At 32.3% G+C, this 24,700-nt stretch overlaps 12 protein-coding genes across 12 annotated transcripts, besides 6 other annotated features; 4 read left to right on the top strand and 8 right to left on the bottom strand.

Moving 5' to 3' along the window:
* Positions 1 to 156: 156 nt before the first annotated feature.
* On the bottom strand, positions 157 to 4,272 carry CMU_023490 (uncharacterized protein; the record flags this gene model as incomplete). The annotated part of the gene is made up of 1 exon (XM_002139657.1): positions 157 to 4,272. One exon carries the CDS (start codon positions 4,270 to 4,272, stop codon positions 157 to 159), a length of 4,116 nt encoding a protein of 1,371 aa, XP_002139693.1.
* A 260-nt stretch (positions 4,273 to 4,532) lies between these two features.
* Positions 4,533 to 4,982, bottom strand: CMU_023480 (uncharacterized protein; the record flags this gene model as incomplete). Its single annotated transcript, XM_002139656.1, has 1 exon — positions 4,533 to 4,982. The coding sequence occupies one exon, from the start codon at positions 4,980 to 4,982 to the stop codon at positions 4,533 to 4,535; it is 450 nt and encodes a 149-aa protein (XP_002139692.1).
* Positions 4,983 to 6,412: 1,430 nt separating this feature from the next.
* CMU_023470 (uncharacterized protein) lies at positions 6,413 to 7,408 on the top strand (the record flags this gene model as incomplete). The annotated part of the gene is made up of 1 exon (XM_002139655.1): positions 6,413 to 7,408. One exon carries the CDS (start codon positions 6,413 to 6,415, stop codon positions 7,406 to 7,408), a length of 996 nt encoding a protein of 331 aa, XP_002139691.1.
* Positions 7,409 to 7,633: 225 nt separating this feature from the next.
* Positions 7,634 to 9,592, top strand: CMU_023460 (major facilitator superfamily transporter; the record flags this gene model as incomplete). Its single annotated transcript, XM_002139654.1, has 1 exon — positions 7,634 to 9,592. The coding sequence occupies one exon, from the start codon at positions 7,634 to 7,636 to the stop codon at positions 9,590 to 9,592; it is 1,959 nt and encodes a 652-aa protein (XP_002139690.1).
* Positions 9,593 to 9,706: 114 nt separating this feature from the next.
* Positions 9,707 to 9,728: a sequence feature (AT_rich).
* An 83-nt stretch (positions 9,729 to 9,811) lies between these two features.
* Positions 9,812 to 10,538, bottom strand: CMU_023450 (uncharacterized protein; the record flags this gene model as incomplete). The annotated part of the gene is made up of 2 exons (XM_002139653.1): positions 9,812 to 10,393; positions 10,452 to 10,538. The coding sequence occupies 2 exons, from the start codon at positions 10,536 to 10,538 to the stop codon at positions 9,812 to 9,814; spliced, it is 669 nt and encodes a 222-aa protein (XP_002139689.1).
* Positions 10,202 to 10,238: a sequence feature (AT_rich).
* Positions 10,539 to 11,283: 745 nt separating the features above from the next.
* CMU_023440 (protein kinase domain-containing protein) lies at positions 11,284 to 13,275 on the top strand (the record flags this gene model as incomplete). Its single annotated transcript, XM_002139652.1, has 1 exon — positions 11,284 to 13,275. One exon carries the CDS (start codon positions 11,284 to 11,286, stop codon positions 13,273 to 13,275), a length of 1,992 nt encoding a protein of 663 aa, XP_002139688.1.
* Positions 13,276 to 13,533: 258 nt separating this feature from the next.
* On the bottom strand, positions 13,534 to 15,706 carry CMU_023430 (dihydrolipoamide dehydrogenase family protein; the record flags this gene model as incomplete). The annotated part of the gene is made up of 4 exons (XM_002139651.1): positions 13,534 to 14,163; positions 14,380 to 14,624; positions 14,873 to 14,951; positions 15,209 to 15,706. 4 exons carry the CDS (start codon positions 15,704 to 15,706, stop codon positions 13,534 to 13,536), a joined length of 1,452 nt encoding a protein of 483 aa, XP_002139687.1.
* Positions 15,707 to 15,971: 265 nt separating this feature from the next.
* On the bottom strand, positions 15,972 to 17,870 carry CMU_023420 (uncharacterized protein; the record flags this gene model as incomplete). Its single annotated transcript, XM_002139650.1, has 1 exon — positions 15,972 to 17,870. One exon carries the CDS (start codon positions 17,868 to 17,870, stop codon positions 15,972 to 15,974), a length of 1,899 nt encoding a protein of 632 aa, XP_002139686.1.
* A 466-nt stretch (positions 17,871 to 18,336) lies between these two features.
* On the top strand, positions 18,337 to 19,020 carry CMU_023410 (uncharacterized protein; the record flags this gene model as incomplete). Its single annotated transcript, XM_002139649.1, has 1 exon — positions 18,337 to 19,020. One exon carries the CDS (start codon positions 18,337 to 18,339, stop codon positions 19,018 to 19,020), a length of 684 nt encoding a protein of 227 aa, XP_002139685.1.
* Positions 19,021 to 19,202: 182 nt separating this feature from the next.
* CMU_023400 (uncharacterized protein) lies at positions 19,203 to 20,204 on the bottom strand (the record flags this gene model as incomplete). Its single annotated transcript, XM_002139648.1, has 1 exon — positions 19,203 to 20,204. The coding sequence occupies one exon, from the start codon at positions 20,202 to 20,204 to the stop codon at positions 19,203 to 19,205; it is 1,002 nt and encodes a 333-aa protein (XP_002139684.1).
* A 272-nt stretch (positions 20,205 to 20,476) lies between these two features.
* Positions 20,477 to 22,867, bottom strand: CMU_023390 (patatin-like phospholipase family protein; the record flags this gene model as incomplete). Its single annotated transcript, XM_002139647.1, has 1 exon — positions 20,477 to 22,867. One exon carries the CDS (start codon positions 22,865 to 22,867, stop codon positions 20,477 to 20,479), a length of 2,391 nt encoding a protein of 796 aa, XP_002139683.1.
* A 238-nt stretch (positions 22,868 to 23,105) lies between these two features.
* Positions 23,106 to 23,134: a sequence feature (AT_rich).
* A 273-nt stretch (positions 23,135 to 23,407) lies between these two features.
* Positions 23,408 to 23,438: a sequence feature (AT_rich).
* An 80-nt stretch (positions 23,439 to 23,518) lies between these two features.
* Positions 23,519 to 23,541: a sequence feature (AT_rich).
* Positions 23,542 to 23,607: 66 nt separating this feature from the next.
* Positions 23,608 to 23,646: a sequence feature (AT_rich).
* Positions 23,647 to 23,702: 56 nt separating this feature from the next.
* CMU_023380 (uncharacterized protein) lies at positions 23,703 to 24,398 on the bottom strand (the record flags this gene model as incomplete). Its single annotated transcript, XM_002139646.1, has 1 exon — positions 23,703 to 24,398. The coding sequence occupies one exon, from the start codon at positions 24,396 to 24,398 to the stop codon at positions 23,703 to 23,705; it is 696 nt and encodes a 231-aa protein (XP_002139682.1).
* Between the last annotated feature and the right edge of the window lie 302 nt (positions 24,399 to 24,700).

The following is a 24,700-nucleotide window of genomic DNA, read 5'->3' as shown; positions in this document are numbered from 1 at the left end:
TACTTACAAGAGTTACCGGGAAAAAAGACGGACTGAATCATCACTTTTTTCTAATGGGTTAAACACTAATTTTAACAGGAAATGTGAATTCAGTATTTCAGAATCCGAATTCTTTATATCATTTAAGTACTTTAATGCAAAGATCTCCAACTATTTTCAATTGAAGGAGATGGAAAGTAATTCACTTTTCCAATGAAGTGTACTTCTATAACTGGTCATATCCATTTCTTCAATACCAACTACCCATTGGAACATCTTTCTTTCTAATCCAATTATACAGAAAGAAAACTTAGACATTTGTGTAGAAAGTGAACTATCTTCCTGCTCATTTTCTATATATATTATTTTGGAGTATTGGTGAATTTTATACGGTAGTATCCTTACTCTTATACTTGTGTTATCAACAGTATTATTTACAGGCTGAGCAACTATACTAATTTGCAATATAGAGTTGCATGGGAATACTGAGTTATTAGGTAAATTCTCACCGTTACACTCTATATACCAATTAATTCTATAATGTGATAAACATTGAGGAAGTATACTTTTAAGGAATAAAAATCCATGATCCTCTATTTTTTCGTTAATATTTTTTTGATATAGGGCCTGAGGATAGTAAGCACTCCAAGCTAATAGTGGCAAATTAGGATTTTTACATAGTTCGCCGATATACTTTGAAGATATTCTGAACATCCATCTGTACCCTCTCGTTTCTGGGGGTAGATGTATTTCCTCTGAGAACTTTTCTTTGGATTTCATGTTTATTGCAAGCGAGAATTTGAGTGGTAGGGTCTGTGAAGTATTTTCTAATGTGCATATTATCCAATATTCACTTGCATCCCATCTATTTGAGTTACAAGGCGGTAAATCTGAAGGGATATAGTTTAGTATTGGTAAAACCTGCACATTAACAATGTTAGGACTTGGGCACATGCGCGTAAAGATTGTTGCAAAGTAAGAAACCAGTAGATTCTTGCCATTGAATTGATATCGACTTGAATACTTAAGGCAAATCTTCTCAATATTCGGTAAACAGTTACAGTTTATAATAACTCCTTGTCTCTCTAAAACTGTGGGTTTCGCAAGTGATAATTCCATTTTACCCTTGCACAATTCATAGTCTTCTTTGCTTAATAAAATAGATGTACATTCTAGAGAAAAAAGACTATTATATTGATCTTGTTCACAATCTTCAATCCTCTGGTTCTCAAACCAGAGTATACCACTATATATTTTGTTTTGTAAGACAGTATCTGTAAATGTATCTTTTTCAAATTGTTCCCATGAAAGATTAATAAAAGATGGAACTTGGGGAATTACAGTCACTATCAAATGAGGAGAGTATTCTGTTTTGTTATTAAGGGAGACCTTATTATAACCATATTGTGTGTACTTTATCCCAGCAAATTTGTAAGATATACCAATAATAGCAAACCTACCCAAACTTTTAGGAGTTACATTAATTGCAACTTTAACTTCTGATCCAGGTACACAGAAGCGTGTTGTTGGAGGGATAACGACAGAAACAGGATATACATCACACTCAACCTCTCCACTAATAATAACGTGAAAACTGTCTAAAACTAGTGGAACAAATAGTGAATTAAACAGAGATACACTAATAGTATAAGCAGTTCCACATGTCCACAGTACATCCAATAGAGAGTTTGTGGAAATAATAGAACTTCTTTTTTGGTTGTCATTAGATGAAATTGGTTTTCTTTTCTCGTATGGATTATATAGAAATAGGTCTGAGTTATATACTTCATTCAATTCATCTGCTGCTTCGGAAAAAATATGTTCTTGGTCTAGGGATGTTTCTTGCAAAGGTATCCATTGAGTATCAGAGCTATTGTTACAACACATTTCTAGTGAAATATCTGGAATCGATATGTGCCATCCAAACCATAAAGGTGTTTGTATAGATTTAAAGTAGCATTCATAGTGTGAATTTGACTGTAAATTGTTTTTTCCATCAAAATGTGAATATTCATCTTTGTTACAATATGCACAAATCCGTTTTCTTGATGCAGTATCGAAAGTGATTCTATACAATAACAAAGATGGCAATGAAGACTTCAAATTACCGAAAAGTGTCGTAACTTCTGATTGTATTTCAATTGCATCTTTTAGCTGATTTGTTGCAACATAAATTGTAGGCTCACGATGAACAAGTAAAGCTGAAGTACTCACAATAGTAAGAGCATCAATACATTTTGATTGAATCATCTTTACAGTTTCAATATCATAATATGGGGGTAGATATGCTAAATTTTCTACTAGAGTGCAGAGTGCCCAAATAGACCCTGATGAACAACTATATGAAATACTGGCTTGTAGTATCAGCAAGAGACAAATGAGTTCATAGCGCATTGGATGCGTATGCCAAACGAGTCTATTAAATCTATTTTTAGTATGACATCGATAAATATGTAATAATGTATGGATCCCATATTTTGAGAAGTCATAAATAAAAGGTGTTAAATATATAAGTGCATCATCTATAACACCTGATTTATTAGTTTGTAAGAGTTCAGGATGTCTAAATTCGCCTATTAATGATCCCTTATAGTTCAGTGATAAGTCATGTTTATATATAGAGAGATATTGAAGATAACTTGTATGCAAATAATGAGTATTATGTAATGAATGATCTTTTTCTATGTGAAAGTCAGTATTTCTAATACCCTTTGTTTTTAAATTTGCAATATTCATTATCAGTTTATAAAATCCACAGGCTCTACATAATTTGCACATGAAATGTCTCCTATTGCTTTTCTCATCGCTATTTATAAGTATCAAAGGTAAAGAAGTGAGATCAATACGCTCAACTGAGTCCTTATTAAATAAATCTGAATACCATATGTAATTTATGCAAGAAATATTGTAACTTGGGATATAAAGTTTGTTCTTTTGAAATAGCCTGGCTAAATAAAATAAGATCACCCCAACCCTTCTATGACTTCCAATACTCTGATATATCAAGGTGCAACCCATAAGGAAATATGTAAAGATTTGAATATGGTTAAGAGGCACTTCACAAACAGCTGTAAAAACTGTTTTAAAGTATGGATCAAGAAAGTCAGCAACAAGTTTCCTATTAGTTTGATAGTAAGTAAAAATACCACTTGCTAATATTTTTGCTACTTTTAATACAAGTTCAAATAATGGAAATACTTTATTACCTCCTTTAGTAAAGGATAGAGTATCTGGAAGGGAAATTGGGTTCAGTTGAATATTGCAAACTTTCTCCATCAATAACAAAGCTAACTTAAGTCTTTTGACAATCATATCAAATAGAGTTAATTTTCTTGTTTGATTAAATGTTATGGTATCGATAGCAACAGGTATATGTGATGGTAAAGGTAGAAAACAATGTTGTAAAGGAGTTGGTATCTCAGAAAGAAATGACGTAGCAGAATGAACAATTACTTGCCACCATTCTACCGATAAATTCGAATTGTTGTAGTAACTATAAAGAGCTTTAGACTGACCTTCTAAGCAAGATGCAATGTCAACCATGCTTTGTGCATTTGTTTCACTATATACTTCAAGTGCTGTATTATAATAATGACAAGCAGCAATTGGCAATCCTAAAAGTACTAATATATCACCAAGAAATTTCTTCTGTCTACGTAAAGAAGTAGGGCCTGTAAAAGTACCAGATTCACCTTCAGCTGCAAGAATTACATCAAATTTAGAGTTTATACTAAGTTTGAATACTTCAATCATTTTATCGACAATTCCAATATAAATGCACTTTAAGTGATTCATCAGTTCAGCAGGAGCACTTCCGCTCACTTTACACCATCTTATATTACTGTTACTATCTTCAATTGTGGGATTATTATAGTCAAATACATAAATAAAATCTAATATATAATATGAAGAGTTATTAATCAATTCAGCTAGTTTGCTATCAATTGTAAACTTCTCTTCTTCACTTATAATTATCATAGCGAAAATACATTTCCAAGTTTGAATATAAGGAAAGGAAAGTGCAGTTTGATCCCCAGTAAATACTTCACATATAAATTTGAATTTTAGTTTTGAAGTTGCAACCTCGTCATCTATTTCCTTCAAACCAAGGCAACTATATTCAATGCTTCTCAAGTTAATTAGCTCCTCAGCACTGTTAGAAATATCGCTTAAATATTGTTTTATTAAGCTTACTTGGGTATCGAAAAATCCAACTCTTGTACCAGAACTCCTATATAATAGAATATTTACAAGTGAATTATCTTGTAGTGAACAATTGTATTCAAAGACCATTCCTTAAATATACTATATTCTATACCATTGATAGTATTGTAAAGTAATAATTATTTCTTCTTTAAATATCTAAGTATTTAGTACATAGTTTGAAAATGTTAATAATAAAGGCGGTTGTAGGAAAGAGCCAAAGTGGTTTTACTTTAAAAAGCTAAGCTGGCATTAATATCAAATAATTTAAATTCTCTTAGTTTCATTTCATTACAAGAAATAACTCTAATGTAATAATTGCAACAAATACTAGTATGTACAAGAGCCCATTATATCCGAATAATTGAATTTTTTATATGGTTATTATTACGAATGCAATAGGAAGCCATACAAGTTGTATTTGCCAATAATATAAATGTAGATGACTTTTCTAATAATATAGATACCAGTTTGGAATCACTTTTAATACATTGCATGAGGATAATCAGACCAAAGCCAAAGTATATGAGGAATACTGGAGCTCCATAACACCCAGATAACCCCATATAAGCATGTCCAATCTTAGATACATTTACTATGAAGTCTGAAAGTGAATTTCCCCAAGTAATAATAGTGAAGCTAAGAATTTGAGGTGATAGTCCCATTATTTTCGTTTCAAGGAGAAGATATTGTACCAATTCTGGAATTATGATGCTATTCAAATATGTTGAAACTAGAACTTCTATAGAAAGAGTGACCTTGGTTTCTCTTGCGAGAAAAAATTTGGTATAGCATCCCATATATGAAGTATTATACTGAAAATTAGTTCGAATAGAGCAAAGTTCAATAAGTAATTTTTATTTAAACATATTAAGAGAGTGACTGAAAAAGGAAAACATGTTATTTTATATCTTGAATACAATGGGCTTGGAATTGTCCATTCAAAGATTTGCAGTGCCATTATTACAGCAGATTCCTCAATCGCTTTTAAAAATGCCAACATACCCGAAGTTTTATATCTTGACATGTATGGTAATGATACCATTTAATTTGTCACTTTGTGCAATGACTTCTCTATCAAGTGAATCCTGCTCATTTTCTCTTTGTAAAAGTTTATTTGTTTCACAGGTTCCTATATTTACAATCTTCAATATTCTAGAAGATGATATTTTTGAAGTTACTATTTGGAGATTTTATTTTGTTAAATTGTACTTTAACTGATATTGAGTACAAGCAATAATTACATAGCAGTAATACATAATAGTAAGTAAAGGAGTTATTGATACAGGAATAGTAGTCCAATAAGTGAAAAAGTTATAACAAGCTAATATATAAAAACAAAAAATCCCTGGTAAAATTTTGTTTATTTACAATAACTTTATTCGGTGAGAAGAAAATAACTGATTCAAATACTAAGTTACAAAGACAGTTGAACCTGATATATCTCCGATATATAAGCTATCGTCGTTACTTGCGATAAGACAGGTATAAACTTCCATCATTACATCACTACTTGCATTTTCTAAAAGCTAATAAAGTACACCCTGATATATTGCAATATTTAGATAACTTGCAAATTTAACCATTAATGAGGATAGGAATATTTCACCTATGATGCTATATAAGTAAAATAAAAGTGGCCAACCATATTAATATTATCACCATTGTACCCCAATTATTTTTAATATAGCAATAGTGGATAATCCCGTGATTAATTCGGTTTTCTAAATTTGTATTAAAAGCGCAACTATATACTCGTTACTTATAGCTATAATTCTAGGAGAATGAATTTTTTTGTAGCTAGCTAGAACAGATTTCTTTTTGCATGGCTCTATGTTTATAATATTCTTCCGTTTACATGTTTACACTTTCCACATACTATCAACAAAGTTGAGATTGATAGCAACACTGAATTTGCTAAAAGCTTCATTTTGCATAATAAACAGTAAAGAAGTACCTATTATGTATTATTTAGTAGTGAATCAAACTCTTTTATAAATAAGTTTAACAAATTCAATGTAATTAGCCCTATGAAGTAATTACTACAAATTTGGATACCGTTATTGATGGGGCCATCAAAGGCGGTCAGGTTGAGGTTTTGGAACGACAACGCTAAGTCCTAAGTACAGTTATAATTGAGTTTATATTTCTAAAATACATCTTTCCTTAAAGAAATATAATCAGTATATTATTATGTAGTGGATTTATCTTTAAAGAGGAATTTGCACTAATGGAAAATCTACAAATTAGATCACATATAATAACTAAATACTCTTTTGAAGCTCAGATTAGGTCACATTGGGGAAACCCCTTTTACATACTACACAATGATGGAAAACCAATATGTTTCTTTTTAGATGAAATTACATGGAAATATGCAAAAAGAAACAACAAGTCTATTGGTATTTGGCTTGGACTAGGAGACCTACATGAGACAAATATGCAACCTTTTTGCTCAGTAATTATATACTCCTCTGGTAAAATCTTGGATTCTCTTAAACCGAATACATTTGGATTGAAGAAAATTCTTCGTTTAATTCCTTCTAAAATAATGATTGATAATCTCTTCTTAGGTGAAAAATCGAATTATGGTAGTTTCTTGAATTTTGAAGAAACTTTGTATCTTGTAGAGCGAGGTGCAATGTTACTTTTTTCTTGGGATCTTGATAACAAAATGTGGTTGCAAACTCCAATAATGTATCTTTATAGTTTATTTACAAAGTGCAACTTAGGTTCCAATTTGATATCACTGTCATCATATACAACCTTTTGTAAATTAGCTAATGCAGGATACTATATTAGGAGTGGACCTAAACAGAATACACTGCCCATAATCAACTTCAGAGAAATTGATCTTTGGAAAGGGCCTGAAAGTTATGTACTTTATGATTCTAATTTCGGAGATCCTAAACTTTTACCACTCATTTCACACGAACTTCCCAATAACTACCCATATACTATCATTTCTTCAAATACTACTAATGAAGTTATTGAACCTGATTCGACCAACAATTTTAGCTTAAATAAGCTATGTCATTTCAATAAGTTACATAAAGGTCCTAGAAATCTTTCTAAACAGACAATAAAGTGTGTTTACACAGTCAGCGCATCTGATGCTTGTATAGTTCATCACTTAGCTGATCAAGATCATTTAAATAGTACTGTCATAAGTGTTTGCGTGGGCAACAATGCCATATTTCTATCCCTAAGTAAATATTCTAGATAAAACCAGATTTATAAGTTTTAAATATAGATTTCGAGATTTATAATTATATCCTAATATTACCAAGATACCGTGATCTATGGCGGTATGGAGTTAGCGCTGCCACTTTGTCTTATAAGCTTTTATTTTGTAATAGTTTGAAATAATAGTGAAGTATCTGGTATTCACTTATTTATTCCTGTTCACTGGCCACTGTATTTGGAGATATGTTGTTGATCTAAGACTGAGATGATTGGTAATAAGGGAGACTCACTACAGAGATGTAGTGCAGAGGACAACAAACTATCCAGTGAAGCAATAAACCCACCTTGCTATAGGATGCAACGCTTTAGAGAACATCCTCACGCTATACGCTTCGTATTCTCATGGATGCTTCTGACTCAAACCCTACGTAACTATGACACTGGGGCTTTACCAGTTTTACTTGGTGTTATTACAGAAGAATTTGGCTTACAGAATGTTCAGCTTGGTCTGCTTGGTGCAGTACCATATATTGCGGCAATGTTTATGGCTTTTATTGTGAATAGTCTACTACAAGTTTCAAGCCAAAAGTGGATTATTACTGTTTCTCTTATTTTCTTATCCGTTGGGCTTGCACTCATGTTGGCCTCAACATCGAGTGCTTTACTTTTTATATCAAGATTTATTATTGGTGCAATGCAAGCACCTCTAAGTATTTATATGCCTGTATGGATTGATGAATTTACTCCACCAAATAAGCTGACAGCTTGGATGGGTGTTTCACAAATAACGATGATTGTTGGGGTTGCCATGGGATATTTAATTACAGGTTTTACAAAAGGATTTCATAATGGATGGCGATATTCACTTGTTGTTCCCTGTGTATCTTTATTTATACTTTCAATTTGCTTGATATTCACCAACGCTGCATATTTCAATGTGCCATATAACAAATCTAAAGAACTTAAGATAAACGTTGAAAAGATATCATCAGCCATAGCCAATAACATTAGACTTGAAAATGAGAGTCAAGGTACAAGTGATATATATATAAATATTTCTGATAAAAAGCACAAATTTTCACTTTGTTCAATAGAAATGGTTGAAAGCCCAAACACACTATCTACAGCTAATACCTCTAAAAGTAGCTATGATACTAATAATGAAGAGTATTCCAATTCATCCAATAATTTCTCCATCACTCCAATGACAAAAATTATGTTTGATATGAGGAAGTCTCCTCCGAGTATCGACTCAATTATATCTACTTCACAGTCAATTGATAATGATGAGCCAAGAAGTTACTTTTCACCCATAAAGACAGAGACAAAAGCTTTGAATATTTTTGTAAAAAGTTGCAGTGAAAAAACAACTGTGACAATTGAGAATTCTGTTTCTCCATCTATTTCTCATTCTGTATCACTAGCAGATATAACTACTGGAATTTCTCCACTTTCATCATCAAATCGCATTTTTTTTGGGGTAGAGTCATTTCTGTGCACATCTAAGGACAAGAATTCCGAAATAGGTAACTCAAGACTTAAAAAAGTTACTAAATTTTTTTCTTTTAAACGTTGGAAGCTCTTATCTGAAAATAATATTTACATTCTATCAGTGATTGTACTTTCAATAATTTTTTATACAGTAACAGCTGTACAATACTGGACAACAAGATTTTTGCAGCAGACATATAATACAAATGAAGGGATTATTTTGATGTCATTCTCAACCACTGCAGGAACAGCACCTACTGCAGGCATTATAGTATCTGCCCTCTTAATAGACTCAATAGGTGGTTATAAGACTCCAAAAGGACTATTCTACACAATGTTATTTTGTCTAGGATGTTCCATAACTGCAACAGTATTTGGTATAATTGCACTGGTTATTGATCACTTCTTTGCAACTATTGCAGGAATTTGGGGACTACTATTTTTTGGGTCATTTTTAGTTCCCCCAATTACAGGTATATGTGTTGGTGTTGTTGAACTTCAAATGAGGCAATTTGCTGCTACAGTATCGATGATTACCTATCATATTCTAGGTTTTGCACTTGGAAGTGTCTTACCAGGTGCACTTTTACAAGTGACAGGAGTATCAAGGCTTGGTATGACCATTGTTTATGGCTTCCCTGGAATTGGCATATTTTTCAACCTAATTGCTTGTATTATTGCTTTTAAGAAATATAAGGAGTCGGGATACTCTGACAAGTCTAACTTTCTGTAGTAATTTGAATAGTCCCACTAAGGTTTATACAAAGAAAGTGAGCAATATAAATACATATATATTACGAATGCACAAAGACTAATATTTGAAATCTCAATATTTCTTCATGAAGAGATAATAATTTATAATTATTTTTGTTAATCACAACACTAGAAATAGAAATTCACTTAATTGGTTATTTCTCAAATGAGCTATTGCTATTATGCAGAAGTAAATAGCTTATTTTATTCTTTTGTAAATACAAAAAATTGCGATAGCTATTGATATTAATATTTTTGTTGTGTATATGCTAAGTAGGAAGTTGCCATGTTTCTGCTTGTATAAATTCCGAGCATCACTACTAAACAAAAGTGCATCTTGTGTAAGTTTCAAGGTCTTTTCTTCTAAAACATGTAGATTCTCTTTACTGCCAAAGAGGTGTGCTATAGCCTTGTTTACTGAGCACTTAACGATATCAACATGAGATTCAATATTTACACATTCTTTAAGTAACTTGAAATTATTATAACGTTCAAATAGCTCAGCAGTAGCTCCTCTTAGTAGTCTATCCAAGCTACCAGTTCTCAATTGACTTATTATATATGCTATACAATAAATAGTACTATTAGCATTAAAAGTTTTATTTAAATTTTTATTAGATATATTTGACTGTCTGCCGACTACTGCCGAACCAAATAATAATATTTTTAAGCGTACTTTAAGCTCTTGCATAAGCATAGGAGCGTATTTTATAGGAAATTTAGAAGTATCTGCAATCAATATAAAGATCAGTTCACCTTGGAAACATTTTCTTAGGAATATCTGATATAATGATATGTCACTTCTAACTTAAAAAGTAGTAATAGTTTTTCAAACTTACTACTAGATTTCCATCCCATTTTAAATATTTATCATTGTTGTGAGTAAGCTTCTTACACGACACCGCTATTAGAGGAGTAAGTAACATTTTCAATCGTTTATTTATTAAAGTTGGGCATTCTATCAATAATTTGTTTAAAAAAAAGATTTTACCATGTAGTAACTAGGATCATTTGTTCATTTAGCACAAATAGCTTGCTAAATAAAGTAAATGTAATATACCACTTACCTATGCTAAACTGAGATAATAGTTTACATGAGTCACTACAGCGTATAATACCAAGATAGCATAGAGCTAGTGTTAAATACTCTTTTTTCATGAAAAAAAAAAACACCAGTGCGCTAGCCGCTGTAAAGAAAGGTCCAAATATATCCAATAACTTATGAGCCAAAAGAAATCAAATCAGATGTAACACTTTAAATTAAGTAAATAAGTTGGGAAATTTACAAATAATCAGTCTGACAATAAATAAAACAAATTTATTATAAACCAAATTACTATATAAAAGAAACAACTATGTATATATCTAAGTATTTATGTTGTGTCTAATTAATGCTACAATTTAAGTAATATTAATTATTTACTTAATTCCTTTATGCTCATAAGATTTAATTAAAGAGGTAGTTGCTTAGCATGTATAGCCCCACAAGACATGATACGTTGCGTGGAATTTTTACGTGGCGCACTGATGTAGATAATGTCAAGAGTAAGTCAACATGATAATAAGACACAAATTTACTTTGCTGTTAATAATTAGATGGTACCAAGAAGAATCAAGTGTATAAGGACAGAAATTACCAGTGAACTCCAACGCTAGACTTAAGGTTTTATTATGTATAATGACGTATACGAAGTACCATTAACCTCCATACTCTATTCACTTAAAGACAATAATGGTGCCAATTCGGTCTATGAAAGAACTAAATTCCATGGTATTTCTTATTTACCTGAAAATGTAACAAGTCATAATATTGCGTTGCCTACTAGATATATACAGTGGACGGGTAGAGAACAGCGCTCTGTTATGTCATATCAGTACTCAACACCGCCATGTACTCAACATAATACTCGGTGTACCTCAGTATCACCAATAAGCAGAATGTCGCATCTTTATGGTTCAGGACATAACAATGTCGTTGTGATGAGCCAACCTAAAACTCGGCATATTGTTAGGCCAGCAATATCAATTCGAAGCGACTATACTGTGCCTCCAATAGTTTATCGAAAGGTTACCAATTCATCTAGAATAGATGCTGGTTCTTTAATATCTACTTCATCACCGCACTTAATAATTGCACCTGCAACACTAAGTTGTAATAATACTAAGAAATCTCATTGTAGAGATTTTATCCCAGACTATAATAATACATACTATGATGACTACACACTAAAGAAAGCTTCATACAAGTGTCAGATGAATTCGGAGATGAAGGAACAAGTAGCCTGGAAAAATATATATAGGAAATATAATAAACAAACAGAACATAGTAAAAAGGATTCCGAAATAATGGGTCCAACTACTTCAACTACTTCAACTACTTCTTTTGGTTCAATAACTGCAAAGGGTAATTCTTCGATTAGCGCAGATAATGTGCAAAGTCGCAATACCAGAGGAAGCAGTACACAGTTATTAGTGGCATCTGCTATTAATTCATTATTTTCCTCATCTATGTTAATACCTTCTGAGAATGGCTATATAGAGGTTAAGAAAGACTTAGTAAAGAGAGCTACAGATGCTAGTGATGGAGTTCTGCAAAATCTGACTCCATCAGAATATATTCGACTTGAAGACTTAATACTGGAGCCAGCAACTCAGCGTGGAACTTTTGGAGTTGTATTCCGTGGCCGCATTAAAAGTGGCAAATGGATTAATCGAGATGTTGCAGTTAAACGTTGGAAATTCGATAATGAAAGTCGTATGACAGAAGAGAATTTTAAGTCACTAGAAAGAGAAGTTTATGCTTATAGGAATTTAAGACATCCCAATATATGTTCCTATGTCGGTGTTTGTTTAGAACCCGGCTTTTATGCTATTATTACTGAGTATCTGACGAATGGAAATCTATTTGATTTACTTTATGAAAATAAAGTGATTGTTTCTGCATCTGATCGTTTGAAAATAGCTAGACAGTTATGCAATGCTATAAGCTATATTCATAGAAAGGGTATGGTCCATCGTGATATAAAAACAGCTAATATCATACTAGATCATAAAAATAATATGAAATTATGCGATTTTGGGCAGACTAGATCTATGCAATGTAGTGGCAATACAAATACTATTGGGATTACACTCGATGAAAATGGAGGCTCACCAAGATACATGGCCCCAGAATGCTTTTATACAGGCAAAATCATAAATGAGAAGTCGGATATTTGGGGAGCAGCTTGCTGTTTATTAGAAATATTTGGAGGCCCAATTCCATATTTTGAGTTCAATAATAATGATGATGTCATTAATGCAGTTGTAATTAAGAAACAAAGGCCTAAAGTTCCGAATTGGTTTCATCCAACAGTAACTGATTTGTTAAACCAATGCTTTGAAAGGAAAGCTAACAACAGACCAAGTGCCTATGAACTTTTGAGTATTTTAAATAATCTGACTTCTGATGACATTATTAAATATGGAATGAATGTTAAACGAGATATTGATGGGGAAGTTGTAACTTCTGGAGGTAATAGTAATGTAGTTGGTAACAGTAGGAAAGTATCGAATATCATATCAGGGAAGTGCATAGGGAACACTAGCCAACAAAGAAGAATTGTGATCCAAAAACAGGATAATTCACTGAATAGTGCAAATAGTAGGGACTTTCCTAAATAGAAATACAAGAGGTTGCAATATTGATAATAATGAATATGTTCCAATCAGAAGAACAATATTTAATAATAGAGAGCACCTTTAAAGTCCCAATGAGAAGTTAAGGGCTGACAATAGGATTTGTGTATATATCTTTAATTCAGGTTTTTTATTATCTTATTATAATTTCACCTTTAAAATTCCTAATAATGCTATGATTAAAGAGCTAAAGAGATCACTTTCTGCACATTTCAAAACACAATGCATACAAATCTTGGATTTCTACATATGGATAGCACTTCCGAACGAAACAGACCAACATGCTTCCTTAATAGCTTCACTTAAAGTTGGATGAGCATGACATAGTCTAGCAATGTCTTCACATGATGCTCTATACCTATATGCAAGGGCAAGTTCATGTATGATTTCACCAGCATTGGCCGAGATAATACATGAACCCAAAATCTCCTTCGTCTCACTGTGCTCAAATACTTTCACAAAACCCTCAACATCACCTGATACTCTTGCACGTGAGTTAGCATTCATCCTAAATATCCCCTTCTTAAAGGGGATCTGCTTTAATATCAAATCTTTCTCAGAGAATCCTACACATGCAATCTCTGGGTGTGTGTAAATTACAGTAGGGATTGCATCGTAATGTATAGGGCTCTGTTTCCCGTTAGCAATAAATTCTGCAACAAAAATCCCTTCTTCCTCTGCTTTATGTGCTAACATTTGCCCTCCTATTACATCACCAATAGCATAAATATTTGAATAAGGAATGACACGGTATGTCTCATGATCTATAGGAATATATCCTCTGCGATCTACATTTACTCCAATATTTTCAAGACCTAAATTTTTGGTATTTGGCTTTCTGCCAACGCTAAGTAAAACTTTGTCGCATATTACCTATATGAAATGACATATAAGATGAGAGAAATTGTCAGAACTTTCAGTGTAAAATCGTGGCACACCTAAGATGTTCTTATTTCCACAAGTTAGGTGTTGTAACAATTTATCATTAGTATTGCGAACTTGAGAAAATCATTGACACATATACTTTTGCATAAATGACAAAGAGAGATCGCAAACTGTTGAGATTTCATATAATATAAGGGAACTTACAGTTTTTATATCACCTGAATTCTTTACTTCATATGAAACTTGTACATTATTACCATCTTTAGTTACTTCCCTAACCTGAGCGCCAGTTATAATTTTAGTGTCAAAATTTTCTTGTAAATTTTTTAAGAAGATACCCCTGATATCCTGATCATAGTTAGAGAGAATAGTATCAGCAAATTCCAAGATAGTGACTTGACTCCCCAGACGATGCCAGACAGTTCCAAGTTCCAGGCCAATTACACCACCTGAAGGAAAAAATAAAGTAATTTTACAGAACAAGTTAATATGGTGAAGTAGTTAAGTTAAAAAAAGAAAGGTGTTTGCATTCAATCCAGGATTATTCTAATAATCCAGAAAATCCAACTATGCAGATGATGCAACTAAATCTTTTTATGCGTACAAACGACCAAACTCATCATAGCTGATAGGTAGCTCAAAGTTTGGAGATACAAACGCATACATTATTAAGATCTGAATTTCAAATTAAACATACCTCCAATAATAAATAAGTGATCTGGTATCTTAGTAAATTCTAGTGCACCCTTATTAGTTACTATAATTTCTTCATCAACCTAAAGGAATAGAATATCACATTTGAAAATCAACCACTTTATTTATATAAATTAAAAGTTGTACTCAAAAGTTCAGGATTGCAAAAAGGAACAAGTTTCACTGATACTCCTGCAATCTTTAATTTTTTTTGAAGAATTTTAATTAGTATAGCAAGGAGAAAATGATCTCTCCACTGCATAATTCATGGAGAAATGAGTGGACTTGCAGTAAAAAGTTGCTAAATTGTATTATTTATATGTAAATTTTGTGTACTTACATTGTCAATATTAGGCAGATTTAATCCAGTAGAACCCGTAGCAATGACAATATTCTTAGCATTTATTCTTGAGAATTCCAAACCGTTAAAGGTAACCGGCTTAGATAAACCAATAGTAGAATGATCTAGTATTTTAGCTTCAGCATTTACAAAGTCAATCTTGTTCTTAGAGAATAAATACTTGATTCCTGACCTAAGTTGTTGTATAACTTCATTCTTTCTTCTTTGTAAAATATCCAAATCAATCCGATTATAAGATGTATCTATACCCCAATAAGAAGAATTCCGCATCTTCCAGTATTGTAGTGATGCATTAAGCAATGTCTTTGATGGTATACAGCCTTCATTCAAACATGTTCCTCCTATAATGGAGAGAAGAGAAGTTCTAAATGGCTTTAGAGTAAAACTATATTTAAGTAAATAACATACCAGCAACTCCCTTCGAATCAATAACGACAGTTTTAAGCCCCAGTTGACTTGACCTAAGTGCAGATACATAACCACCTGGGCCTGCACCTATTATTGCAATGTCATAGTAAGAAATATTTCTGCATTGACTCATTAGATGAAATATACCACAGGTTGATAATCTACTTCTTAGTGGGAAGATCATTGCAATGTAATACACCTGAATAATATACTGCAAAAAGTAGAAAATTCTCATCCCAAGACATTAGAAAAGCCAAATTGGTTCAATCTCGAAATAGAGTTTATAGTAATATGCTACTGATAATTTATATATGCAGCATACTGAAGCTAATAGTCACATTCTACGCTTCCTAAAACGATTCCTATTTTCTATCTGTCTTCTTTCCTCAGCATCTTCGGTTATTGGATATATTTTAGGGTTATCATCTGATCCCATATCAATATCAGCATTTTCACCCCATTCATTAAAAAAACCGCATGGTATAAATTTGCATTCTGCATTTAGAGATGAATAAATAACTTCCTTATTGTATCTAAATGTTGCATCATCATTGTTCATTGTATATTCACTAGAGAAATCATTGTACTCCTCATCTCCACCATACTTGATATTAGCAACAGTTATATGTGGTTCAGTTGATCTTGTAACACTACTTGAATTACAGAAGTTGTGAATTGTAGCCTTAATAGCGTTGAAGTTTTGGGTTAAAGCGCTATGTAGTAACAAGTGAGATAGTTCAGATGGAAGTCTTAGATCAGATATTAGGTTGTTTATATAATCATTAAGCCGCCATGTAGGTTGCGAAATATTCCATTTGAACTTGTCCATAATAATTATATCGTCAAAAGTCTCATTTAAACTGACTTCAGTAATAAGTAAAGAGTTATTATCTAGAGGTACATCCATGAAGCTGAGTACATATAAGAACTCGAGATACATATTCATTGCATGTCTTAATTCACGCTTAAGCATTTGAAGTGCTTTAACTTTACTGTTATTAGACAAAAATATAGACAGGTGCCTCTCTCTACTAAGATTCTCTACAAAAGCTTCAAGAAGCTCCTCACTTGCATTCGAGCTCCATACAAATCTTTCTGCAGCATAACAACTACCTTGTATACTAGACAAGAATGCAGCTGGATTTGATGCAAATACAGATAAAACTGAACTTGTACCTACGCCTTTTTTGTTTTCAGAAAAATTACTAGCTGAAGCATAATGGCGCAAATTTATTGTTAGAGGTATTAATAACGGATTCATGTAGAGATCCTTAATTTCCTTCGTTACACTCCCTCCTTTGTCTCCACAGAACTTATTTGATAAAGGTAATATAGGCATGCCACTCCTTTTATATCTGTGGTAAACAGTACTAATGTAACCAAATATAGCTGCATCATTGATACATTCAAGTGACTTTATCTCCCCATTGCAACCAGATGTTTCACCTTTTTCTAAACTATTCTTGAGACCTCCTTTACTTAAAGATTCTGTTGGATCAATACTATCAAGAGTTTTGGGAGTTGACTGAAAGCCCAAAGGTAGTGAGTCTAACTTTTGCTCACTACATATAACTCTTGGGACTTCATTTTCAAGAGGAGTCTGGTTTAACTTCACTGTTTCGCTATTCAAATAATCATCACACTTTGTCTGTTCAATACCATCACTATCAGAATCACTAGATATTGTTAGTGTATCTGCAGCAATAGAAGACTGGTCTATAGTGTATTTTTCTCTAGAGCATTGAATTCTAGATGACTTCCTGCTGGGAGCTTCCTCCAAGCTTAGTTTCTTTGTAGGTATAACTTTTGGGGCCGTTGCAGGATCAGATGAGATAATACCTTCATTAACTCTACCATAGTAATTGAGAAGTCTAATTATAGCATCACACTTCCTTGAGATCGAGAAATTTTTTGATAATGGACTTTTTAGTAATATAGAAAGCATTGCTTGATTAATTCCTGTAGCAGCGCAAATGTGTGTTTGTCTAAGCCCAGTCCTATGTAGGAAATCAATTGTTTTGCTACTTATTCTAGCAATATCCGTTGTTGTTATTAAATCTGGATCTGTAGTCCCAAGTAAATTATCTTGAAATAAAAGCTGTTTTATACGTTGCTTTCTTTTTACCTTTCTCCTTAAGTTACCTGTTAGGCCAGAAGCTCCTACCTTTAATACTTTATTTTCTTTTACACTACACCTGGCACTTTTTTTTCTATATTTTCTCCTATTTACCATCTTTCAACCTTTTTTTTCTTATTAATTTAAATTACAATATTTCCTTTCCATCTCGAGCGCCACATGTTGCAAATTCCTATTACATATAATGGATCTAGCAGTTATTTAAAACAGTGCTGAGCACTTTATGCTAGCATTAGTACACATCTATATATATTACATTGTGACTGAAATACACCCTCATAAATTAATATTCCACTATATTATCTATTTCAGTTTGTATAACAAGAAAGGATTCAAGGAAAATAAAATAATGCAAATTAAGGATAAGAACAAGAACAAATATAAAAAGAGAACATACTCAGAAACCTCTATGCTGTAGCATTGTACAAACTATTCAATTGTGGGTCCATAGACACCATATACTCACTTAAGAATACAATAACTACAGGAAATAAGTCCCCCGCAATACCCCACCTAATATTCTACAATGTACAATGTCCTGCAGTGCTACTCCTTATAGTTAATGACATTAATCATATTCATTATTTTACAACTTATTCTACTTAGAGATCAGATTAATGCAAATATAAACCGACATGACATTATATTGGACTATGGAGAGATGACCAATGGAAATTCAAAATCTGCAGAACTGAAATCCCTAGAGTTCCTAAAAAATCCTTATATTTTAGAAGGTGAAGAAATACCAGTTATATTTTCTGTATTAGATTGGTTAGAAGTCAGGTCACCTAAGAAGTTTCTGAGAATTCATCACGTACCAATTGAGGATATGAACCAAAATTCTGGAGAATACACTATAGGACCAATTTCAAGCAATGTATCCAATGAGGTTAATATTTCTACAATAGATATTGGTAATCATAGTCAAAATTTGGATGGAGTTGGAAAAAGTCAGCCATTGGAAATATCATCACCTTGTGAAGAACAAGGAAGTAATCCTACATATATAACTCCCACTCCAACTAACTTAAAGTTCAACAGCTCATATACCAACTACTCTATACTAAAATGTCCCAATAAAGCTATCAAGATCACTGTAGATAAAATAAGGAATATATTACCCCGGTTCCCTATTAAGTGGAATTCTCATAAAGAATCCCAACTTTGCTATTCAATTGATAGTGACTCTAAGTCATGCTGTTATAAATCAAAGAAACTTAAGAATCACGGAACTTTGGTTACTTAAAGTAATATCCTGACTATCTACCCCCAATTAATAAATAGTAACCAGTAACTTGTTGCATCCCAATTACTAAGGTATAGATAATTGTCCTAATTTCAATTTACAAAGTAAATACAAAGTTATAGGGATTTGTTCTGCTAATATTCTATATTTGCCTAGTTGTGACCTCAATAGATAATTGCCAATTAAATCATTTCACAGGCTTGTCTAAAGTACATCAAAGCAATAGATTTTACTTTCCCCTGTACTGATGGATGGGACTCGATATCTGCCTTTTCTATCAAATTTGCTTCGAAATTCCTAAGAACCTTGCTCTTAACATCTTCAAATACATCCCTAGGAACTTGTAAATCAACAAACCCACTTTCTAATAGCTTGTCCTTAATAAGTAAATTCAAGATATCTCTTACTTGTTCCACTGTATTTCTATTAAGTACAATACCATCCTTTGTGGTGATATATTCTTCATTACTATTGAGAAAGTGTACAGTATATTCACTTTCTTCTTTCCCTTCAAAAGGTGGTGAGATAGTTTGTGGTTGATCTTGATTAACTAAATTAACCTCACTAATCCTAATTGATTCACTATTTAATTTTTTAGATGTTAAGGAGGATTCAGCTAGTATAATTGGTGAAGGCTGAATATAAATCTTCTCATTGTTTGGTGACTCAATATTCATTTCTTCAGTAATGACCTCTTCCTCTGTATTAGATATAAGTTCTTTATCAACCACTTTTATAGATGGTACCTGAACCCTCTCTTCAACTATAGTTTCGATAGTATTAGTTACAACAATATCTGCAGTTTCACTAGGATTATTGTCAGGTTTTAAAACTGCTATAACGACATCTTGACAGAAAGGAAGAATATTTTGTTTCTTGCATTCCCTATGAGACATTCTAAGTTCCTTCTCAAGTTTCTTCATCTTCTTTCTACTCTCCGTAGAACCACTATTCAAAAATAATCTCTCAAGGTGAACTAATATCATGAATTTTGCATATCTTCTAGCAATACTTCTCTCCTTTTCAGTTGCCATAATTAACCTACTAGTAATTGGTACCATTGTATCATTTAAATTCAGATTACTTGCAACAAACCTCCTTCTTTTAAAACATCTCGCAACAGCATATTCAAAGAGAGAGATATAAATAAACAGGAGTGTGACAAAAATTATAGATGACTTCATTTCCTTTCTAATTAAATGAGACAGAATGAAACAACATCTCTAACTAGGATAGCTACAGACACGCTGTATTTCGAGCGGGACTCCCAAACGTATCATTGGAGAGGAAATATATCGTGTTATTGACCAGCCGGAAGTTACTGAGACCTAGTTATCAAAGAGTAACTAGTTACCGCCAAATTAGTGATAATATTTGAGAAGTTTAAACTCCATAAGTGCATGAAAGAGGTTAAAAATTACTTAGAAAAGAAAGTCATCGAAATATGTTTCTAATATCAAAATTTACTACCTGCATTATTTGAATATGAAATTTTTTCAATTATGCTAATGCACTTAATAAGCTCCAGAACCAAGCTCTTTATCTGAGAATCATTCAAGATCTTCTTAAAATGATTCAGTCGTGAACGAACTGCATAAATAATCCTTGTTAAAAGTAATTGAGAATGCTTAGTATCAGCGAAAAATCTCTTATTTTCACTTTCTCTAATCTGAGTGTTCTGGTGAAGTTGTAAATATTGTTTATATATTAAAAGTACATCGTATACATCCTTGATATTAGCTATAAAAACACCATTATTTTCTTTAGAATTAATATTTTGTAGAAGTTCCAAAGCTCTATTTCTAATATTTCCTGATTCTCTTAAGTAGTATCCAATAGATTCAGATGATTGATGAAGTCTCTCAATATCTTCATTTAGAATTTGTAATCCCTTAAGATATGAGAGGAGAATCCGATATGTTTGTTTAAATATACGTTCCGCACTAGAAGCTGTATGCTTTATTGTAGAACTAAGATCAATTTGATCAAGTATTTCCTGAAGATTTCCTTGTAGAGAATTAACACACTTTTTGAGTACATATATTGTTTTCTTAGCCTGAGCAAAGTAATTGGCTGATATCCCTAAACCTTTACTCTCATTATGCGCCAACATGTGGGTTAAGTACCTAATGTCAGTAGTAATAGAATCCAACCCAATATCTCTGGTATCATCTAATATCCCACTAAATTCATATATACAAGTATTGTTAATGCTGATGATACAATCATTTAGATTATCAGTATCCAAATCTTCAAATGGATATTTATGTTCTTGTTTATAGAGAATAGGGAAGTTATTCATCCATCCACTGTTTATTTCGTTAATTTTAGTACCTATTTTATTGCATAGATCACCAATCCAAGTTAAATACTTGCCATAGTTGGAATATCTAACACCTCTGGCAGCTGCAAAGTACTGCATTAAGTCCGCGCATCTTTTTACAATGAAAATTGGACCCATAAAGGTAGCAAATACACTAGCATCTCTAAGTAAAAAGATATTTTTATAAGGAGTTACCTCTGTGAATACAACCCTTATTGCTCTTTCCACATTGGAAGCAAGTAAGAAAGTAGTTACATCATTTAATCCAATAGGTTCAAAGCCACTTGAAAGTTTTCTGGCATCACATTCTTTATAGTATCGTTCCAGGATATGTGTTACATCTATTGAATCTGGAGGATGAATAAATACCTTAGGAGGTTCTAAAATAAAACCCCATACTTCATTTGTCATAGGAATTATATTATATCCTGCATTATATCCTGCTTCGATAGCTCGATGCATTTTCCTCCATTGTGAAAAATCCATCATATTTCTAGGGATCCACATCAATGCTTCCTCATTAGGCTGAATCAAATACCTAATTGTAACATCTGGATACTTAGCAATCATTTGTCGAATAACAGAAGTAGAGGAGACCATATCTGACAATATCCCAATAGATTCAAATAACACAGAGTAGAAGGGTAGCCTCGAAGGATCTCTTTGTTCATCATAATCTAGTAAAGATGTATTCTTTCTTAGTTCCCTAGGTTCTTGAGCTGATATAAAGTCAATAACTACATCTTTAGGGGATTTTGCCTTTCCAACAGCTATGCAACGCTTAATTGCAGTTTCTAGGTCACCAGCTGCTACAAAACCACCATCTACGTGAAAACCCAAATTTCTCAGATATTTTATAGGAAATATCCCAGGTATAGTACCTGACCCCACAACAGCTTCTATAATATCCTCCAACTCTAACTGTTCTGTAAATACATGAGCAGTCCTATCAGTAAAACGCATTGTATTTGTATAAAATAGTCTTTGCCTATGTCTTCTATGTAGAAATAGTTCTCTTAATCGCTTCCTAGCAGGAGAATTATCACATAAATAGCGAAAAGGATTTCGAGAGTTAACCATTCCTCTAGTTAAGCTCAAAAACCAGCGGCTATAGTTTTTCTTCAAAGGAAATTTACAAGAAGATATATCTCTTTGCCTAGTCATTTTCCACAAAATAACTAATTCTGTTGTCCATTCTAATTCATTTCCAGGAGGATAAAACTGAGATACTAGTCCATTAAATGCTCCAACAGATGTACCACCTACAATATCCCACCGTAGAGTTACATTCATGTCGTGATACTTTTGTGCAATACCTCTAATTACTCCTGCTTGCCATGGACCCTTGTTAGAACCAGATGAGAGAACTAATGCATAACATATATTATCTCTTGCATCTTCCAAATGATATCTGTTATAGTTACTTTGAAAATTGTTATGAGATGAAAGGGCACTACTTAAATTAATCAAAATATGGCCTAAATAAGAAAGGAGAGGCCAATATATCGTAAAACTCCCAAACATTACCTACCTAATAGCATGCATATTCCATTATAAAAAGAATAAGTCTCTTTCAAATAAACTTTACCTGTAGTAGATACTACTTGTATCTCCTAAAAATAGTTAGCGCTTGCCAATAGCGGTAACTGTATTTAAGTATTTCTACTTTCCTAAGCTGTGCACTTATTGTTATACCTATTAATTTATTGACTAGTATGAAGTCAACTATGCTTAATATTTATATAGATTAATGCAAGAATGGTTAATTAGTTAATAAATATATTTATTTATGACAAAACTGCAAAGTGACTCCTTTACATAAAGATATACAATTAGAATTCACATACTATTAGCACTTTCTAGATAAATTTAGTCAAGATTAAACCCAAAACTTTAAATTTTGGTATATTATACTTTTACATACTTCAATTGATGCATTAACTAGTGACTTTTTATGACGATAAAAAATTCATTGTATAAACCGTGATATCGATAACCTCCCAACCTAGTTTTATATTCCCTTGTGTAAAAGAAGCTCCAGAAGATATGCCAAGTTTTTGCAGCTTATTTAATTATTAAACATAAAAAAATATTAGCAAGGATATCGGGTGAAGAAGAATGTCATATGTACCCCAATGTTATAAATTCCGTTTAAAAGAAGTAGTTTTGCAAGGGTATTATAATTTAAAAAAAAATATGCTTTTAAGAAAAACTACAATGAGGGTTTTGCCAATTTCACTAGCAAAATCACTCAAAAACCTTGGATAATAAATATTTATATTATAACAATCAAATTATTATAACAGTAATTCCAAGTGCAGTATAACAGCAAACTATATATTTATACAAGTTGAGAAGTTTACCTAACATAATATGGCTTCCTGCTTCTGCGACTTTTGGTAGTATGATAAATTGTGAAACTAATTCCTGTAACTGAAATAGCGATCTGTATACCTGTCAGCACTACAGATATAACATTTGCTGCCAATATAGAATCAGATTTTATATTTGGAGCTGTAGATGTAGAGGAAGTTTTATCTAATGTAGAGATTTCTTTTCCTGATGTAGATTCTGCAAAAGTATATGATAGTGGATGATGTGCATTGTATTGTAGGTTATGGTGTATTAAGGCAAATTTTGTTGAATCCCCTGTGCCATGTGATATAGATCCATGAGAGCTTGATGATGCAAGATAATTCTGGTGGGTACTTGGAACTAAATGACTCCCAAAATTAGCTACATTAGCTGAATGTGCGACATTAGTTGAATGAGATCGAATAATGTTGTCTGAGTGAATAGTAGTAGGGTTTTGAATATGTTGGGCTGGAGTATGAGAAGCATGAACTACTATAGCCTTTGCCGCATGAGATGATATTATATTCGCAGTATGGCTTAGTACTGCACTATGTGCTATTGTATTAGCATGTTTATTGATCGCGTTAGATGCCAAATGACCTAGACTACTTGATATTGCATGAGGTAAGATAGTTGGTATGCATAGGATTACTCCAGGTAAAATGGTAATACATAGGAACCACAATAACTTTATATACATTATAACCAATATATATCAGCCAATATATCTAAGATATATTAACTTTTATATCGAGTTATTTGTCTTAATATTATTTTGATGTTTTGAAATTTCTAGTGGAGGTAAGAAAAAAAAAAAAGTTAGCGCTAATAGTTTTCTCTAAGTGCAGTCAAGTATAAAAGTTGTATAGATAATACTTTATTCTATATAAAGCCTTAAGTTGAGTTGCCTAAAAAATTATCTAACTTAGTTATTTAATTTATGATTATCTTTAGTCAGTAAGTTATATTTATCTCTTCAAACTTTCTTGACAAATGTGTTAT

The sequence above is a fragment of the Cryptosporidium muris genome, genomic scaffold, assembly GCF_000006515.1.
Source record: "Cryptosporidium muris RN66 scf_1106632353999 genomic scaffold, whole genome shotgun sequence".
Classification (NCBI taxonomy): domain Eukaryota; phylum Apicomplexa; class Conoidasida; order Eucoccidiorida; family Cryptosporidiidae; genus Cryptosporidium; species Cryptosporidium muris.
The sequence above is the reverse complement of the archived record's forward strand: the minus strand, read 5'-3'. Positions and strand labels throughout refer to the sequence as shown.